General features: G+C 39.5%; 1 protein-coding gene across 2 annotated transcripts in view; it reads left to right on the top strand.

The window, feature by feature from the left end:
* Positions 1–19,593, top strand: part of SNX29 (sorting nexin 29) — a 100,925-nt gene extending 81,332 nt beyond the window's left edge. The window contains exon 21 of one of the 2 annotated variants that reach the window (XM_063171043.1): positions 14,087–19,593. In XM_063171043.1, coding sequence (XP_063027113.1) covers positions 14,087–14,216 — 130 coding nt within the window. In that variant the 3' untranslated portion in view covers positions 14,217–19,593. Of the gene's footprint in view, positions 1–13,504; positions 13,540–14,086 lie in introns of those variants that run through there. The other variant, XM_063171044.1, reaches the window with a different exon arrangement.
* Positions 19,594–21,089: the final 1,496 nt, after the last annotated feature.

The raw sequence follows: 21,089 nt of genomic DNA on the forward strand, positions 1-21,089 counted from the left end.
GTCCAGGCCTAAGGCATAAACTCTGTGGGAGGATGTAGGCAGGAGGTCCATGTGATATTTGTGATATTGTCTGTGTCAGGTTGCTGTGCATGAACTCTGTGGGAGGATGTAGGCAGGAGGTCCATGTGATATTTGTGATATTGTCTGTGTCAGGTTGCTGTGCATGCACTCTGTGGGAGGATGTAGGCAGGAGGTCCATGTGCCTTGGGAGCCAACCCCGAGGGGACAGGGCCCCTCCTGGGCAGGGCTGTGCTTGGCTGGGAGCACATTGGCACCTTGGGCTTCGTGGTTTTGTCTTTCAGCTGTGGCTGCTGCTCAGTCTGTGCCAGAGCAGCTCTGCCAGGCCTGCCCAGAGCCTCAGTGGCAGCCCCACTCCCCAGATTGTCTGTTCTGCAGCTCTGTGCTGGGTTAAAGAGCTCTAGGTGCTGTGTTTGTTTCCAAAAGCAGTGCCATGGTGTTGTACCTAAATCTGGGATAAAACAAATGCATGTTTTAGTTCTCATGCAAAATAATGAGTCAAGAGTTGCAAAGCATAACCATGAAAACAGTCAAACACAAACCAATGTGTGTAAACCTGCTCTCCATTACTCTCTTAGTCTGCACCTGATTACTGACAACTGTAGAATATTGACATCAAGATTTTCATGTTTGAAGTAGTTTGACATCTCTACAAGATTGATACAAACTTTCCTGGTGAAAGTTTGAACATATTTCTACTTGAAAAGCTAAGAAATATAACAGGGCATTTTGTTTCTTCTTCCCTTCAAATAATAGTAATTATTAGAGATTCATATTCTGTTTTGTTCATTAACAAGTAGGCATAATTTGTAAAGGAAGCTAGCTAGTAAAAGTAAGCTTTTAATGTCTTTGCAATTGTCTAGTTATTTCCTTTTACTATGTAAGCCAGTTTCTGGCATGATTGAGTAGGATTCTTGTTAAAAATTGCTTCAGTGATACACCTAATTTAATGAAAAAGCTTTTTTTCCTATGTGTTATCCTTATTTTTCTAGTAAATAGGGCTAGACATGTCTGGGCAGTTTATTTCCCAGTTATCCTCTTTGTCTGTAACAATTTGCTCCATTATTCTGCTGGAATTGACTTTTTCAGAGCAGGAGAGCACAGAGGAGTTTGCAACTTGGTCAATCAATAGCTGAGAATGTGCTAAAATGCTGGGAGTGGAAGCCAGTGCAGATGCCTCTGTGTTCTTGCTGTCCTTGCTGCATGACAGGGTCTGCCTTCCAGCATGTGGGACCTCTCACACTTTGAACTACCAAAACTGGGTCTTTTTGTCCCTTTTCAGTCAAACCCCCCAAAATTAATGCAGTGTTTTAAAATAGGCACTGAATTTGCAATATAAAAACCCACAAACATATAGAATTATGTTGCATTGTAATGCATATATTGATGTGGCATCCAGGTCATCAGAGCCAAAAAAAAAAATCAAAGTGAATATTTTAATTTGGTGTGAAGATAATTTTTTTCTCGGTATATTTTTTTAGCTGCTGAGCAGGTGAGAGTACACTAAATTGCCTCTGTATGACTGCATAATGGGACATGTGGATGGTAGGAGCCATTTACTGCACAGTTGTTCAGGGCTGGCTCAGGTGCCTCACTGTGTCACGTGCACACCCCACAGACACCTCTGGTGGAGCTGTGTAATGTTCTTTTCACAATATTTGCCCTTCTTGAGCCAATTTCCTGGCCTTACCCAAATCTGCATGAGTTCCCTGTAATGAATTTGTAATTTTTAAAGCTTACTTTTTGGCCTACTAAATCCTGCAAAACAGTTTGTAATATTTATTCTACAGCTGCATTTAAACTAGCTGATCTATAATTGCTTGTTAAGTTTCTCTTTCTGGAGCTTATTTTAAGAAAATTGCCAGCTTTAGATATTCACAGTCAAATCTCAGCATATGAAGATTGCATAACAGCCAGTTCAGGAGATGTATTTTGGAGAACTTACAGGTAGGGGAAGGGAACCATCTGCAGGTCCCTGACAGAAAACAAGTTTCCAGCAGAAAGTGTTTTGAACACTGTTGATGTGAACATGTTGTTTTGTAAGAAGCCATCTGGCCAGCCAGAGCAGTCTGTGTGCAAGTGCAGATGGATCTGGGATCCAGAACCCTGAGCTGCCTCTCCTGCTCCTCAGGACAAGGCCCTGGGGGCTCCCCTGGCAGGATGTGCTGAGCCCCTGCACCCAGCCAGCCTGGATGCCCAGCTGAGCCCTCTGTGGCAATGGCACGGGGCTGGAAGGGAGGAGAAATTGCTCAAGTTGCATTCCCCGTGCAGCTGGAAGCAGGGTGCAGGTAGGTGTGATGGCAGGAGGGCTCAGGGCATGTGGGATGCTGAGCCTCCCTCATCAGTAAGTTCTCATAGCCCACTACTCTTTTGGTTCTGTTTTTTGAAATTAGAATTTGAGATATACAGCTGAAGAGGGAAATATTTCTTTAAATATATGTTCACAGAATGAATAGAAACTGATTAATGGAACTGAAAGAACCCAAACCAAATAATACTGTATTTATCATATATATTGTATTTATAATAGATTCAGAAGTTGCAAAGCATGAAATTGTGGCACTTAGATGTTTTTGAAGCCATGCTATTCTCACAAAACTGAGGTTATTTCTACTCCTGGTTTTCTCTGATGTGTTGAAAGGGATTTAGGGGCTTCTTACTCTCTTCAACCAGTCTGCATGGCAAAATATATTACTTAAACTATGCTAGAGTGACCTGCACAACCCAGACTGGAGATTTGTGAGTTTAATTCCCTACTTAGTAAAATCTTACAAGGAGTCATGAAAGTGATAGACACAGTTTATCACAGATGACTTGAGTACAAACCAGTTGTGGAAATTCAGAGTGTATGTTCAAGAGAAAGACTTTAATTTGGCATTTTCAGCTTGAATTCTATTAACAGGGGAAGCTTGATAGAGATGCTTGCCAACAATACAGACCATTGAAAAATCACTTTTCTTGTGGGAGTTTCTGAAATGTGGGAGAGTAGAAGAACTCCCAGACCAGCACTTGTGCATTGGATCACCAAGGCAGCACCTGCAGGGAGAGCAGATTTGGGGATTTGTTGTTTGGGAAGCAGGGTCTGAGTTCTGTGACCTGCCAGCTTGGCTCTGTTTCCTTGTGGTCAGGCCACAGCTCTGTTCTCTCTTCAGCTCCCAAGCAGCCTTTGCTGTGTCACCAAGCTGCCTTTCTGACACTGAAATGCAAAATGGCATTTCCAGGGTTTCTGGTGCAGAAAACCAATGAATGGCCCCTGGAAGTCCCTGCCTGGTGACCGTCCCAGGGCACTGCTGGTGTTTGTCCCCTGCACACCAGGCCTTGGGGCACCAGGAGCTGCTCTGCACTCAGCCAAGGGCCTTTTCCATCTTGGGTGCTTCTCTGTGACATCTGCAAGCACTTTTGGCACAGGATGGCATTTGCAAACAGTGCTGGCATGGTGGATTTCTGTAATGCATTGTCAGAGGTATTGCCAGCTGAGCTCTCAGACATGAGTTTATGATGTTTGCTCCAGATCCCCTGAAATGTCAATATCTGAGAGCAATTGCCCTTGAGAAATCTGTTATGCTGGGGAAAAAAGGGGAATAATTATTGAAAATGCACTGTTCTTTAAATCAGAATGAGTGTGTGCAAATGTATTCCCATATGTAAATTTTACATAATTGCTTGAATGGCAGAATTAGTAGAATGATTTTTTAAAAAATAATTTGCTAATGAAACAACATGACTTTTTTTTCCTCTTCACGTAACTGTTAGATTTGGAGTATTGCAAGAAAAATTATTCTGTAATGCTCATTTCACTGGGAATAAAACCAAAGATTAAGTTTAATTACTTTTCCACAGTGGAAGAGATTTTGAGGAATGAAAGAGGCTATGCAGAGGATGGAAAATAAACTTTATTCCTTTCTCTTGGCATATGAAGCAGTAAGGAATAGTCATGAAACTGTGGTTTAGAGCAATCTGTTTATACATCTTATATTGCAGTCTTCCAGTGCTTATTCATGCTCCTTTCTGTGCACCACTGACAGTAATGGATAAATGGATGCATCCCTTCAAATAATCTTCATAAGGGAGGTATCTTTCTACTTTGCATGTACTTGGCTTTAATCCAGACCATAACAAGCTTGTTTATGCCCAACTGCACAGTTTTTCAAAAGGAGGTGGGTTATTTCTTTTCCTTATTTGAACTTGTATTGAAAAATAGTGCAGCAGCCATCAGTTTTTCCTGTGAAAACAGCAGGAATTAGCTACAGGCCATCACTGAAATTCAAAACATCCTACAGAAGCTTTGTTCCCTGGTTTTGCTTATCTGCCAGCTGTAAACATCATCCATTCATTTCTGTTGTATTACAGATCCTATTTTTGTGGTATATTTTTAATATGTTTGGTACTTGTGTGGTGGTAGCAGAATTCATGAGCACTTAGCTGAAATGTCCTAGAATAACTCGATGTAATTAGAGGTACTTGTCTATTAATAACAAAAAATTCATAGTATGCAGCCTTCCTTCCCTGCCATAGCCCTTCACATCATTACCCAGTGGGTAAAGAAGGTGATTTTGGCTGGTTTGTTTTTACTTTAGACTGTTTCAGAGGTCTCCAAATACCTGCTCTGTAGATACAAAGGAGGCCAAATGTCAGTTCAGAAAGGCCAAATGACCTGAACTCTTGAGGTCTGTGCAGAACAGCAGTGGCAGCATCCTGAGCCAGTGCTGGTCCATGTGCAGCAGCAGGGATGGCTCAGGAATCCACCCTGACCCTGCATGGCCCAGGGACAGCACCCAGAGGGAACTTTGTGTATTCACAACCTCAGTCTGACACCAGGCTCTGCTGCTCTGGGAGGATGGAGCTGCTCATTTCCTAATGCAGATCTGCTGTATCACTAAACAGCCTTCTGCAGTTTCCTCTTGCTCAAATAACCTGGTTTTAAACAAATTCCAGGAAGGATTTGTACTGGGATGGGGAGATCACCATCTCCAAGAGCAGACCAAAGTAATTTTTCTTCAAATCTTCCCATATTAATTACACATTGCTTCACAGTTTGATTACCAACAGCAGTATGAAGGTTTATTTTTAGTTTAAGATTTTAGAGGTGTAACACAATTACACTTAAGAGTTTAGTAAAACTCATGTCTTAAAAAGAGACCTGCTAATCTTTGGGTCTGAAAGTCAGAAATATGGGCCTTGCAAACAGCAGAGTCCATTTCTTACTATTCTGTGGCTATCTGACCTCTGAAATCTTGTTTCTCAAATTTTATTCTGATCTTTAGGACTCATAAGTTAATTATTTATAAGAGATTTAATTTATTAGTTATAATACAGTAAATCATATATATATACACTGAACAGCTCTAAACGTCTGACTCTGTTGGAAACCTTTCAGTAGAAGGCTCCTGTATGATAAAAGAGATAAATCCTAAAGCAACAGCTATTGAGAACAGTCAGGTGTGACCAAAAGGTAAGAAAATGGTGTTGGTTTGCAGACTGAATATTTTATCATATTTTTACTGGTAGTGCTGCAGCTGAGTCAAAATGCATCTAAATCCTAAAGACTCCAAGCAAATCCAGTGCCCAGCATTGCTGAGCACAGGGCAGGGATAAGGTGAGAAGGGTTCCTGTCTGCCTGTGGAGCTGTCACTGCACTCAGGTGCTGTGTCACCTGAGCAGGGCACAAAGAGCCTCTCTCTCTGCTGTTCAGGCCAGCACAAACCTCCCCTCCTGACTGCTGGAGCTGTTCTCCTGCTGGCAAAGCTGAGCTTCCCCAACAGAGAGAAAATTCTGCTCCATCTCACAGCCTGGTGCTGGGCATGAGCACCTGTGGCAGTGCCCAGTGACTTCACTGAGCTGCCAAAGCAGGGAAAGGGAGGCACTGGTTACTTCAAAGTGGACTTGGAGCATTAAGGTGTCCTCTGTCAAAGCTGGCTGTTCTTCCTAACAGCAAAATCTTCATGTGGCCAAAAGCCACAAAACTCAAAGAAACAAGAAGGGGATTTCATAGGTAATGAGGGAAGTGCCTGTCATCCTGTCATCCTTTGCTAGCTTCCTTCTGGGGCAAAACTCAGCTGGCCTCCAGAAGCAGATTCTCTGGGCAGCAGCAGCCATTTCCAGGCTTCTCCAGGAGCTGGAACTGAGAAGGTTCAGCAGCTCCCAAGCTCCCAGGTGCAGCAATGTCACTGCAGCCCTGGAGCTGCACTGCAGTGGCTGCCAGCAGTGACACAGCCATGGCTGCTCACTGCTGTCCTAAATTGATTCTTCTCTAATATTCTGGCAAATATTATTGCAAATCTGATTTATCTTTATTTTGAACTCTGGCAAAGTTCTGAGTTATAGAAGGACCAAGATAATACATATTTTAAAGGCTGTGAACCTAATGATACCTGGAGAGCTGACCCCAAAATCCAGGAGCTCCTGGCCAGCAATGCACTGTGCATTGAACTCCCACTGGAGTCAGTAGCAAATTTTGCTGCCTGTTAACCTAATTTGGAGTCAATATGAAAAAAAGGTTGAGCTGCATTTATCACAGACATTTTTCATTTTACAGAGAAAATAATTAAAATATGATTAAACAGAAAATGTGATTTTGGTTGCTGATTACTGTGGTCACCTTTTTGCTGGCCAGCCTGATCTTGTTTAGTTTCTGTCTAATCCATCAGGATTGTTGCATCCCAAGCTGGCTCCTGTAGTCATTTACTAGGCAGTGTCATTCTTCCATGAGCTTCCTTTTCTGTCTCGGATTAAATGTAAACATTAGTTCCTGTCTTCATTACCAAGAACAAAGTCAGCATTTCCCTTGTTATTCTGTTGATGGTACTCATTTATTTACATATTTCCCCATCCTGATTACCTTTGTTTATTTAGAGAGCACAGATCTAATTCCACTATACTAAGTCTCAACCCTGTGATTATGTTTGCCAGGTGCAGATGTACTTTTTTCTATGGGCTTATCCAAGTCAGTGGGAATTTCTTTTTTTATCTTAGGAATACTGAATAATAGGCTAAAATGAAGAATAATTTAAAAGCTCCCAGGGGCTGAGATTATGGCCTATATTTTTGAGGTTTTTAGGTCATGGATCACTATAAGTATCAAGCTTATGGCTGGAATGCAATAACATAGTATTTAAAAAATAAAACCCAGAAGGAGTGATTGCTGTAGAGCAGTGTTCTTCACGTTACTCTTGTCACCATATTTTCCAGAAAAGTTATGATTATGATTCCTGGAGCAGTTTCTAAGTTTGTTCATTTTTTTATATTCATTGCTATTATTGTGACATTGATTCAAATCTGGATCTGTCTCTGAGAATGGTCACAACAGCTCTCTCCTGCCTTTGCACATGTTAATATCATGTGTAATCTTCATGAGAAATGAAGATACTTCAGAGAAGCAGCTGATACCTCTTAACTTGATGGAGCAATTAAAACTGAAGCACTTCCTTGGAAGATCAAAACAACATGTTTTGATCACAACTTTTCTCTGTCATTCCATTTGCTTCCATGGTAATTTTAAAAGAAGGGGCTTGTCCTTAAAAATAAAAGAGTGATGGTAATTGTGCAGGTTTTTATGATGGGCAGTTTACTGGCAAAACCCAAGCAAAGAGCACATTATTCCTTTGGAGACTGTTTAAACCCACTGAAAGCTGCACCTGCCAGTGCTTTGGGGCAGATATTCCTGCCTGGCTGAATTGGAATCAGAAAAGAGCTGGGGACAGTGGAGGGACAGAGCCCCTGAGCAGGGACACAGCAGCCAGCTGGCTCCAGCAGGGCCATGGCCCAGGCAGAGCTCAAGCACCAGGAGCTGTTTGCTCCTCAGCCCATGGAAAAGCAGGAGACTGGGGAACTGCTGCTCTTCCCAGGTGCTGAAATTAGGGGGTGAAGGTCTGATGTGGTAAAGTAAGGCAGGAATAGGCACCAAGTTTTTTACTGCTATTAGTCTCAGTACATTAGTGAGCTCAGGATCAAGTAAATGATAGGGATGAACAGATAAGAAGAAATATTTTAAGCTTTCAGATTTTTCCTCTCTGTGATATTGGTAAAATTGAGCAAATTGGAGGAGATGATAAACATTTTTTTCCCCATGCTTGGCATGGAACGTGATTAATTATTTGCATTTTGTGTGCTGTGTAAACTAGATGTGGAGAGCTCAGGGGTGTTAATACTTAATTCCTTTTACTGGCCCGACTGGCTTTACTGGTGTCCTGGTGTCTGAGAAGGCATTTGCTGTAAACCTTGTTGTTATGCCCAATGCCAATTGTATTGATTATATGCTGTTTAAAAGCTCATTTGGTAATTAAATTTGTCTGCCCTCCATGTCAAAACCATTGTGTGCAAACAGTTTGTGACTATAGGGAGGAAGTGCCTGCCTGGTAATGTACTGCTGCCTCAGCACGTGGAAATTGCTACTTGCCAAACAGAAGTTTTAGTTTATTTTCATGTATGATGCATTGTGAATCCTAATGCATGTCTTCTGTCTCCAGTTTCCTCAATATTTTCAATAACCATGTATTCTAGCTGTCTGTGCTTTCCTTAAAGATAATTATTAGCAGGAAACCCCAAATCCAGGAACTGAACACTGTTCTGAAAGCAAATCTCACCTTTTGTTATTACATAAACAATCCTGGATCATGTTCTGCTTCTGAACCACTTGTTCATGAAATCCCCTTTTGAGGATTTCAGAATGGGGGTGGTGGATGTGCTGCTCACACAGAGCCACCCCTGACAGGAGGAGAATGAGTAGAGCTGAATGTTGGTGATTTCCAGATGGAAATGGATGGAACAGCCAAACTTCCTGCCTTTCAACTAAGCACAGGAATGCAAAACCGAAATATTTAAGTTATAAATGAATGTAAATATGTGAGTAGTGGTCTCTAACTTCCTTGTTAGCTGGGCAGGGGTTGTTTGCCAGAGCACAGTGTTCATGCATTCCCTTATTCTGTCCGAGGCATCACAAAACCTGGGGAGTCACCATTCCCATTGTGCACTGGAAAGCCCAGGAATGAGAATATTGAGTATTGCTTAGATGGAAAGTGATGAAAGGTCACCTTTGCAGGGTTCTGAGCCTTTCCTGAGTGAAAGAGTGTAGAACATGGATATTATTCAGTCATAGAAATATTAGATACAGTAACCATCTCAGTATGCCAACTTCAAAATGAAGTTAGTGGGGAAAAATGTTGTGTTGTGAGAGTCAAGTACAGTGTCATGGTTTACAGGAAAATTCAACTGACAGTGAAGATGCTGATGAAGAAAGTCTTCATGCTGCAATGGAAACTGAATTGTAGCATGTGAATGTTCAAGTCAGGGTAATTTGAATTGTAACAAATAGAAACATGATTATGTGTCATTATTTCACTGCAAGAAGAGATCAAATACACCATGAGTATAGAAGTGTGTATGTGGAAGTAAAGGAGCTGTAGATTAACCAAATGGTTGGACAGAGTATTAGAATTAATGCTTTTCATTTCTTGAAATTTCATTTCAGATCTAATCTTGATGGGAAATGATTATTCAGTTTGTAACCTGACAACTTTGCTCTAATAGTGTCTTCAGGATTTTCAGTGTTGAAGTGTGCTATAGAGGGGTTGTCTTTCTATCTCTTCTGTTAATAACTGACGCTTTAAACATCCAAATCAGACATTTATATTAATAAATGGAGACCACAGTTTCTCATTAATAATTATATTTAATTTCTACAAAATTGGGAGCGGTGGCAGAAAATGTGTCTCCAATTATTTTTACACTTCACCAACTGGAACTAGGATTTTATCCAGTTGACTGCAAAGCAGGAGTTAATACAGTATCTGAAATGATTTGATGAATTCAGAATCTTAGTTAATAATGCCACTAAACAGGTGTCTTATCTGATTTTAATTGGCAGAAGGTACTGAGATATGTTGCATTGTCAAGTCAGAATTAGTTCTCAATTGTCTAATAAGGATCTCCTGATATGGGTGTTGCTGAACAGGATCTTTTTGAGGACCTGCCTGCCTGAGCACCACATTAAGTGTTGAGGTTATTACCAGAATTAGATTATTATAATGACTAACAAAGAATTAATAACACAAGAAGCTGGCAAAAGTCACCAACTTTACCTGGCAGTGAATGCCTTTTTTCATGAAGTGTTTAACATAACTGAAGTAAAACTAGAATTATGAATGTCTCCAGAGAGGCATTTACGTGTGAGATAGATCTATAGATAGATACATGAAATGCCTGATCCTGAGCTTTGCTGCACTCCCAAGATGTGCTTATTCTGTTCTCTGATCTCTGGCTGATACAAAAGTATCTCCAATTGCAGATATGTTATCCTATTTTTATCAGAAACTTCTCTCTCTAATTTTATCCTGAAGAATAGGCATTGAGATGGGAAATAAATTTCTTCATGTAAGCGCTCACAACATCAGCCAAGAGAATGCTGCAGTTCCATGTACTGAGTATGTAAAGAAACCCCACAAAACACAGTTTGCATTTGGATACAGGGAGAGCAATGAATCAAAGGTATGAATAAAGCAGCAGCTGATGAAAAGGACCGGTTATTTTAAGCTATTTTCTATAGATGCACCTCAGGCAGAACTTGACACCGAGACAAAATCAATGAAACTGAATCGTTTGCCAAACAAACGCTGGGCAGATCAATCAGGAATGCTTAAAAGCTAAACAATGACCCCGTGGGAAGGAGGAATTGATTGCCTCAGCAGGTTGCTGTTTTCTTCAGAATGGGCCAAGGTGAGAATGTAGAAAAGAACTTGAGCCTTTAATATGTGGACATTCCACTGCTGAACAGGGCAGTGCTTGGCAAGCCTCTCTGCCTGGACCCTGCTAAGGCTTCTGAGGCTCAGAAGGAACAGAATGAAAAGCAGAATGTCTATTAAAGCCAAACAGGTGTAGCTGGGACAGCTGTAGGCTTAGATAAGTTGTGAACTTACCTCAGGGACTTGGGGAGCAGGGCTGGGAGAGTTACTGCAGCACAGCTACTCCCTGGTTTAGATTTAGGTATTTTGAAGTTGTATTTTAATGTGAGTAAAACAATCAACTAGAGGCTAACTCAGCATCCCCAGACTAACCTAGGGACTGTTTTTACTGAGTGTGACAAACAAGAGGATCTGCAAACCTTGTAGGTAATGGCTTATTCATCCTTCCTCATCCCAAACAGTGGGTGGCAAAAAGAATTGTCTCAATTCCATCTTCATGTGCATTTGCCAGAAATACAGACAGAATCACATTAAGGTCTTCATGCTTCTGCCCAGGAGTTGGTGGGATATTTGACCACTTGAACTGTCAATGCATTTAGAAAGTGTCTTGGTTAGTGCCAGAGACTGTGAAAGTATTGTTCTACCTCTAGGCCAGAACTAAATTATTAAATCTCATAACAGAAGACAGAACAGAGGGGAGATGACTCTTTCCCTCCTACTTGCTGACCTTGTGTTTTGGGTTGGTCATTTTGGCAAGAAAGCCAGAGCTGAAGCAGGCAAGTGAGATGGGTGGTTCTCCCGTCAGGTTTGGAACAAGGGAGGATGAAAAGGGGGCTGAAAGACTCTTTAAATTTATGGCTCTTTTAATACTTGAAACTTTTTCCCCATAGAACATCTGTTTCCATGGATCAATTCAATTTCAGCTCCAGTTTTCTTTTCATGCTGGATGCAGGAAACTGTAATTCCTCAGCTATACATTGATTTCTGTAAACCTACATTAGATAATGATGTGTCTTAGATTGCCATTATAAAAATTAGCTAAGACATTTAAGATAAATTAATCTCTAATTTAGTTATTAGATATATCATGTTGTGGAGTAGCATCATTTAAATTAGCAGAATTACTTGCAATTTCTGTCCTTTGCTCACAGACATTGGTGTTCATGTAATTACCCTAAATGACCTGATTACCTCAGCCCTGCCAGACTGAAATTAATTCATCTCTCTTCATTTTAGGGGAACTCCTTCTGCCCCTTTTGCCCTTCTCCCTCTGAGTAGCTTTGCTCCACTGGGCTGGCACTGATGTCGTTTTGGGGACATGCCAGCAGGAGGAGCTTGTGCATTAAAATGTGCTTTCCATAAAGCAATCACCAAATTACAGTAATTGCACTCCACTCGTGCTCTCTGCTGCCAGGTAAACCCCTTGTACCTGCCAGGGATCCCCTGTGCCTCACACAGCCAAAGCTCTGTCAGCAGTGGCCACTGTGCTGGGGAATTAACCTACTTTAGATGAGCAAAGCCCAATGAGGTGAACATTTCATTTTATTCCTTTATATGTTTGATATTTAGATTATTTTACATTTACATGTTCTGAAAAATACATGTGTTAAAACAAAATCACAGCCCTCTGAAGTCAATGTCACATGCTGTCTTTTACAAGAATTACAGTATTGACACTGCATTGCTCAATTTTATAAATAGTATAAAAATTATGAGTAATAATATTCATGTTACTAAAAGAAATCCATGGTAATGAGCACAGCTGAAATTGGATTCACATGATCAGAATTCTCTACAGCAACTTAGATAGCATTGCTGAGTTTCAGAGTAAGAAGCTGTAGGGTCACAGTTGGAAGTCCAATTATCCTTGGCTACCAAGAATTAATAACATAGGCTAAATTAATTTTTAGATTCTTTATTTTAGTGACACGGAAAATAAGGAATTAAAGATCTAACATATTAATCTGGTTATTGAAGAAGAGGAGGAGGTATATCACAGGTATTTTATGAATTTTTTCACACAAAGAACTTCTAAGTTACCTTGGAAGACTAAATAGTATAATAGGAATGTGGTAAATCTTGCTTTAAGAAAATCCTTTATTATTTTAACTAAAGCTATTTCAGAGTTTTCTGCTTAGAAATTTAGACCAGTTAAATACTCTGCCATTAAAAAAATCCACAAAAATTTATTTTCTGTTGCTTAGCATTTGAACTGCACATAACTTTTCCATACTGTATTTTTCTCTTCCCTTTGTGGGGGCAGCTGTGTGTGCATTGTAATTCTGAAGCCAAAGGCAGGGCAGGACAGCTGCCCTTCTTGCAGAAGTGCTCTGTGAGTGAATTTTCCAGTCAATCCCAGGGCTTGGTAAAGGCTTTTGCTTTGCTGACATCTCTCCCATGTGTGTGCTCCAAATGCCTCAGTGGGGCCTGAGTGTGCCTGTGGCTCTGGCAGGAGGGACTGGCCTGTCTGTGAAAAACGTCACTCTGCAGGAAAAGAAACTGCACAGAGAGCTTTGGGGATTGTTTTAAAATATGTCTATGTTTGTTTAATATGACTGGAAGTGAAGATGAGCAATTTCTCCTTTCTGGACTTGTTATCACAGTCTGAAGATAGATATTATAAAGTTGGGGTTTTTCACTTAGGAAAATAAGCTTGACTTTGTATGCTGTGTAATTTAATTGCTTGGCTGAGTTGCTAAATCCAAAACTTAGTTTTATTTATTGGTCTGTGTGTAAGTAGTTTAATTAAAAACCATGTGGAGTCGTGTAAAAGAATGGCAAAAGTACAATGCTATCCCTTTATACTGTAGTTTTCCGAGGAGTCTATAGCCTGAATGTCACCTAGGTAAGCTGGAATTTTCTGTTACTGCTTGTTTTTGAACTTAATGTACTTCTTCTCAGAGTCTTTTGCAAAAGGCTCATTCATGTAAGACTGTAGTCTGTTGTGGGTCAGGAGAGACTGAAGAATTCGGGGATGTATTACCAATGTACTTCATCATGTAATGATACATCCATCCATGATTAGAGGATCGTTAATTGAGCATCATCCAAGCTCGTCTATTTTGCTTGTACTTTTATCACTTCAAAATGCTTTTCCCACCATTTCTGATCTGCAACTCATAGAGATCCGCTTTTATCCTGTAACTTGCAATCTTCCATAAAGTATTGAAAGTTCTACTAGTTCTCATTTCTGAAAGAGCCCATTCTGTAATTCACACTTGAGACACCAGTAGAAAGAATGCAATTCTGTGGTGTTGAAGATGTGTGCTGTACTTTGCAGTCATGTGCCAGGCTCTCATAACACATCTGCTTTTTTCATGTTGAAAGTAACTACACAATAATTTCCATAGAACATAAATGAGCTGTTCTGTGTTTGTTTTTTGTCTCCCTAGTGATATCCCAGCCTCTGGAGAAGCAGTGAGCAAAAGCAATCGCTCCAGAGTGAGCACGCGCTTCCCCAAGCTGTCCCGCGGCCACCCCCGGGAGCCCCGGAGCCTGGAGCCGCAGAGCGGGGACCTCTGACCCTGCTGCCCTTGGCACCGTGGGCAGCACGTACTGGCAGAGCTTCTGTCATCCCTTCCTAGCCTATATTTATAATTTAAGCTCCTGAAGAGACTACAGCTGCATCAACTTAAATCCTGAAAAGAGACATTCATTACCAAGGGTCATATCCTGATTAACTACTTTGGAAGGCAGCAATCACTTTCTCAAAGAATACGAGGGCTCTTCACCAGAGCTCAGCAAACTGCTCGGCGTTTCCTTTGTTTTGTGAAGCTGCACTGCACAAATTCTCCTTTGTTCCTCTGAAGTCCTTCTGTCACAATGAATTCCTTGTTTGTATTATGTTGTCCCTTTTCCATGTACAGTTTTCTGTTCCAGAGAGATGTGGGCTTCATGTCAAGACTATTTTTTTTCTCCTTAGCAGAACCTTTATGATTATCTCTACTTAATATGTCAGAAGGATGTACTTAAAAGAACCTCACTAATTTATTACCTTTTGTAAATAGAAAGACTGGGTTGTTTTGGTTTTTTTTATTGTCAACCTCTGACACACAAAGGTTTTTAAAAAAACTTCACCATGTAGATGATGAGAAAAACATTACAGGTGGAAAAATAGCTTTTGTACATTTCTAGATAGATAGTCTCAATAGCATTCATCTGAGGGAAGTAATCCTTTAAAATCAGAGAATGTAATTATTTTTAGTGAAATTTCAGTCTTGCTGTAAGGCAGGTGCAATATTATTCATTTCTACAAACCACCACAAGGATACACAAAAGTAATGTGGTACAAAACAGTGCTTTTAAGTCTTGGATTATATTTTGTTATTAATTTGTGGTTTATGATATAGAACACTCCATCATTAACAGAGCAGGGTGGAATTCTTAATCTGATTTTGTAATACCCTTCACATGGTGATACTTAAAAATTGCCTGTAATGAAAGTGCCTGTTACCCATCACCTCTTTCTGAAAAGTAATTTGTAATGCTACTACTGTAAGAGTAACTAAAAAATTGACAAGAATTGTTACAAGTGATGGAAGTCCTGAAATGGATTAACTGGAATCCAGTTCAGCATCCATTAGCTGCACTGCCATAGGCAGTTAATTATGTTTTAGCTATCTTCTTCTCTTCATTAAGTTTAAGCAGTGTATGTTCACATTTTCTATTAATTGTGTTCTAGTTTTCCTTTATGTAAGAACATCATTCCTCTCAGAAGTTTTTTTGGATAACGTTACTTAAATTGATATGTCTTGTCATTTTACTATCCATTCATTATATTAAATTTTCACATCTTATATTATTCTCCAGGAAAAAAACAAGCTGATGATTAATAACAGATTTTGTACCTCGGTGCTTTATAAAGTTCCAGCAAACTGGAGTTTGTGTTCTGCAGTGCTGTGAGCAGTGGGTGCGGTTTGGGCAGGTCAGTGCTCAGTTGTTTCCAGTGGCTCCTCTCAGGTGAGAAAGGCTTTGTTACCCACAGGGAGTGGCACCAGCGCTGCCCGAGCAGGGTTCCCAGCACTGAAATGTGGAACTTCCAGACTGCACTCAACAGCAAAATGTGGCAGAGAGGAGTGGGATTCACTCTCCAGGTCAGAAATTTCAGTAGGTGAAATACCACTAAGTAAAACCACATCACAGAAATGAACCAATATTTCCCAGTCAGTAAGAGATGTCAGGTACCACACAGACAAAGAGAAAAGCCCAAAGGCCAGCCTGGGAGCTTCCTGCTGTGTGTTCATTGACAAATTAATTACTGTTGGTGTTTTGTGTTAGTTACAGTGGGACACTCACTTAGGAAGAAAGGAAAGTGAGTAGATTTGAGTAGATTGGCAGTTAAGTATCTTCTCCAAACTCTTCAGCCTGATGCACTGCTGATGATTTAACTTGTCTTTGTTGGAAAGAGAAGTAGCTGTAATGATGGTCCCACTTTGAAACAATTTTAACTCATTTTTCAGAAAGTGGAGACTTGGTTAGTAGAAATATGGCACATATACTAACACTGAATTGCAAGTAAATTTGAAAGAACACTGTGTGGAAACCTTTGTGGTGTGTCTGTTACATGAAGCTGTATTCATTTTCAAGAAATAATTCACAGATTCAAGTACTTATTCAGCAAACTGCAAATGGTAAGGAATTTCATTTACTGCAGACTGAGTTTCTTTTTAGTTGTTTAAAAGGACTTTTTTGTATCTGCATTTGGCTCTTAAAATTATTTCATTCCTGATTATCTTTCTTCTTGTAATTTTTAGAGTATGTATGTAGATCACATAAAGATACTAAACTTGTTTACCATGTACAAATTGCTCTTTGTTAACTTTAGCTGAATTGTGTATCAGCTGCTAGGATGACAGTCTGCAGTGTTCAGTTGGTGATGCAAGATACCATCATGGGTGCATTATTAATCCTTTCGAAAGCTCTGCTAAAATTCCAGCAAATAATCCAATGAAAGCCTTTCTTCACAAGGTAGCATTCCCACTTTATATCCCTGGTTATGTAGAAGACTACAGAGGTACCTGCATGAGTGTCAGTAAGTGCCTACTGACAGGAATGCCCAAATTTTTACCACCTCAAGGCATTCTGAAAGGCTCTGTCTGAGAGTCCTGTATATCTGTTAGAAATCCCACTTCTGTTCCTTCACCAGAACCAGCAAAGCCTCTTGAAGAAAGTTGACCAGTTGGTATTAGGAACCCCAAGTAAGTACATTATTCATCTGAAATCCCTGTAACAATGATTCTGCCAGTGGAGTGATTTTATCAGCTTATCCTGTTCGCCCAATTCCATCCAGTTACAATTTTTGTACAGCTCTAAACTTCCTTTGGCTGACTCACAGCTCTTCAGCCCCTGTCTGTGCTCAGTGGGCAGCTCACAATGAGCTGCTGGGTTCATTACTAATGAATTATTAATTAATTCATTACTGACCCTTCCTGCTGGCACCAGTGGCCAGTGCTGCAATCCCAGGATGAGGACTCGGGACAGGCTGGGCCTAGAGCTGTTCCTGGCTGGTAGAGCCAGCCTGGAGCAATTTGTGGTCTTGTTAGCATTTCATTCCTGCTTTGTCTTTAGATCAGGGCTTCTCCTCTGCAGCCTTTAGTGACTGTTCAAAATAAACTGTAAAAAATGGCACAATTTCTACTGCAGTGCTGCTGTCCAGTCACCTCCACCATGAACCCTTCCCTAAGAAACACAGAGCAGGCAGAGCTCTTCCAGCTTTTGCAGATGTCTCCATCAGTATTCACAGACTGACTGTGGTTTTTCAGAATCTCATTTATTTAGAGATTCTCTCATTCATTATAGAGAATGCAATGTGTCAACTTGGCTTTTGCAAATTAAATCAAAGTTCTCAATAATAATAATAATAGTAATAAATCTGCAAGGTTCATATGAGGCAGGATATTGACGTAGCTATAAAGGCTTAAATTGATATGTCCATTAAGTCACATATTCTTAGGAAGATAATAATTTCAAAGCCAGTCTTTTAAATGGAATATATTGTTGATGTGATAGTTGTAATCAAATTATGCTATCTTACAGAATCTACTGCAAGTCATAAACCATTGTGATTGAATTAATACAAGCATTTAGAGAAAGAACAGAATGGTATTAAAGATTACTGGCTCAAAATTGTGACCTATTGCTAAGGTGGGGTGTTTCTTTGTAGCAGTCATGTTTTATCGTACAGAATAATATCTACATGGTAGCTGTCAAATTAATTAATACAAACCCTCTAACAATGGGGTTGACTGACTCAGAGCAGCAAGCTAATAACAAATGAGGCTTGGTGAATCCCCAGTGAACTAATGATGCTTCTGCCAGGACATATTAATGATTAGGAACCTGGTATTTTATTACCAGAATCAGTAATTGGTGCTTTCTGATATTGATGTCATTATTTTTCCTTCAAAGAATGAAGGGATCTCAGATCTGCTAGAAGCTTTGTGCCATTTCAAAGGTTCAAACCCCCCATCCCAAAACATTTTTCATCCAATGTCTTGGAATTGTGGGAACAGATAATATATACCTGTGGATAGAAATACAGTTACCTGCTTGAAATGACAGTGAGAAACCTGTGGAACAGCTGGTTAAAAGGAAAAAATCCCACTTTTTAACCAAATCCTGCTGCTATACACCCTTGCAAATCTTGGAAGCAGCCTTAGGCTCCTCCAGCTGGAACTCTAGGGTATATGAAAATAAACCTGTTCCACACACAAACACATTTTTCTCCTTGGAAGCAACAGTAATGCTTTTGAACTGGATCTTGAGTCACTTCTGGAAAAGTGATTAAACAATTCTAGAAAGTAAAGAATTTCCCTCCTTCATTTTCTATAGGTTAGGGTATTTCAGTCAGCACCCTGCATCACATAGAATATTGACTTGATTATTATTTTGGAAGTTTGGTAGTTTCACAGCATTCTGTATTCAAAGAAACACTTTAATATAGGAAAATATCTATATGAAATACAAAATGTATTTTAAACTATTGATTAACCTGCTTGTGTTTCACATTTTGAATGGAAGATAAACCACTTGTTCTACAGTGCTGTGACAATGTACATTTCAATTTATTTCTCACTCTACACTAACTGTATTTTTATGATCCAGTTATAGAGAACTTATTTATTTATGATTATTTATGAATTCCTTCTACAAAAATTATGAGGGCATAGTTCTAATCAATATTGATGGCTTAGTTTTTCATTCATAATGGCATGAATTTATTCTAGACAACAGCACTGAAATGTTTAGAAAGGAGTGACTTTTCCAAATTTACAAATTGCTGCAAATAACCAGACTTAAAAAAAACAAACTTGTTTTTTATCACATCAAAACAGAATTTATTGCACTTCCCTGTAGGGGAATGAGTTCTTTTAACAAGATTTCAGAAACCATCTCCATGCCATGACAGTAGTTAAACTGTGGGAAGTGGGTTTTTTGAGTGTTAATCATTTAAGACACTAAACATTATAAAAATGTAAGTGTGGTTGAAAATACAGTTCTGAAAGGCTGTGCTTTACCTTCTTAGTTAACACTGAGATGAAGAACTCAGTGTCTTGGAGTTGGGACCAAACCTGTTGGCAACTGAAGAAGCTGAATTTCCTTCTTGACCTAGGGGAGGTAATTTTTTTGTTGTTGCTATTAAACTGTAGAAAATACATTATTAATTAAGCATATATATGTACAATATTCACATATGTATTAATAAACTGTAATATTATTTTAACTTGCTATGCTAATGTTTACATATAGAATTTTTAAGCAAATGTGTATATATATAAAATTTTCTAAATACTTTCTTGGTTTTTTTTTTAATATCCTGTGGTAATTTTATTGTAACCAGGTAAAAATATGCTACTTTACCAGGAAGAAAATAAAAAAATAACATCTTTTCTTTGAAGCAGAGTGTTTCTACATCCTATTTGTCCTATTCAGTTGTTTTGTAATTTCATCTTTGATTTATGTTCATTTTTTCAGTGTATTTCTAGAATGATGTATGCTCATAACAGACTTTGTTCAAATCTTATTTCTTCACATGAGAAGTAGTATTTATTGAAAATCATCTCAAACATTTCAGTTTATAATCATGTTAGATAAATCACTCAAACAGGAAGGCAAACAATGCCAGGCAATGCCACCACATTTGTGAGGTTTGGCATTTTTACATTCAGAGTCCACATCTGAATGTTTGATTTCCTTTTATTGCACCATGATACAGTTGGCAATTCACATCTAGTTCATCACTGTGTCGTAACTGGCACTTTCATATCCACTTTAACTGGATGCTTCCATATCATGTGAAAAAAGAAGATTAAATGCATATAATGCTTCCTTTAGAAAGGAAGCATTAAATGCATTCAATCAATTTCCAGCAGACAAAGCTGTAGGTTAACAAAAATAAAGTGTTGCTAGATTCCTCATCCTCACAGAATAACCTGCTGCTTAATTAAATTACAATTCTTCAAGCCACTGCCATTCTGGAGTGATCTAATTAGCTGAAGTCTTCATGTTAAAAAAAGACAGACACTTATTGTAAAATTCACAGTGATGTTTATCTCCATCTTTTCAAATCTGTACAGGTTAGGTGTCACTATGGAAGTTAGATGACAGAACTTTTAATTAGTCTTGGCAGTCCTTAGGATTTTGTTTTTGCTTTTCATATCTGTTACTTAGGATCATAAAGCAAAGTTATGCTATCGACTTTAAATTAATAGTTTCAGGCAAGGGTTTTTTGTTTGTTTTTTTTTTCCTTTTCTGTCTGCTTGAGGTACTAGAGCACAAATAGCCCCAGGCTGTTGATGGGACTGTATGGACTGGAGAGGCCCCAGGGCTGGAGTTTCAGCCCTGCAGAAGTGTCTGGTCCCAGGGCAGCTCCTTGGCCCCTTGAGCTTCATTTCCTGCCCAGTCTGAGCCTCGGAACTGCCTGGGAAGGGTAAAATCTGCTCTTTAGGGGAGACACAAGCAGATTGCCAGGCCTGGGCTGGAGAGGGCTGGAAAGCACAGGGTTGAGGCTGTAACCCTTTATGTGCTGGGTTCCACTGCCTTGTCCAGCTGCTGGGATGCTGCTGCTTAGTTGCCATCTCTAAAATCCTGGGAAGAACAAGGTCACTGGAAGGGACTACTGATCTTTCTGTGCATCCAGGCAAAGCTCCAGGCTGTGTTTGGAAAATTGTAACAGTTTGGCATTTCTACATGGGCCTAGAGAGTTTAAAGTTTTTCTTTTCAGGAAAGGACCTCTGGAGGGTTTTCTGCTTTTATTTATATTTTTTTTAATTTCCCTAAAAATTTTAAGGCTATAAGGAAAATTCTTCATACAAACGATCTGTCAGAAGAAAGAGCAAAGATATTTTTAAGATAATGTTTAGAGTAAGATTTTTGCTACTGCACTTCAGTCTTTCT

This window comes from Melospiza melodia, chromosome 18, assembly GCF_035770615.1.
Source record: "Melospiza melodia melodia isolate bMelMel2 chromosome 18, bMelMel2.pri, whole genome shotgun sequence".
NCBI classification, from domain to species: Eukaryota; Metazoa; Chordata; class Aves; order Passeriformes; family Passerellidae; genus Melospiza; species Melospiza melodia.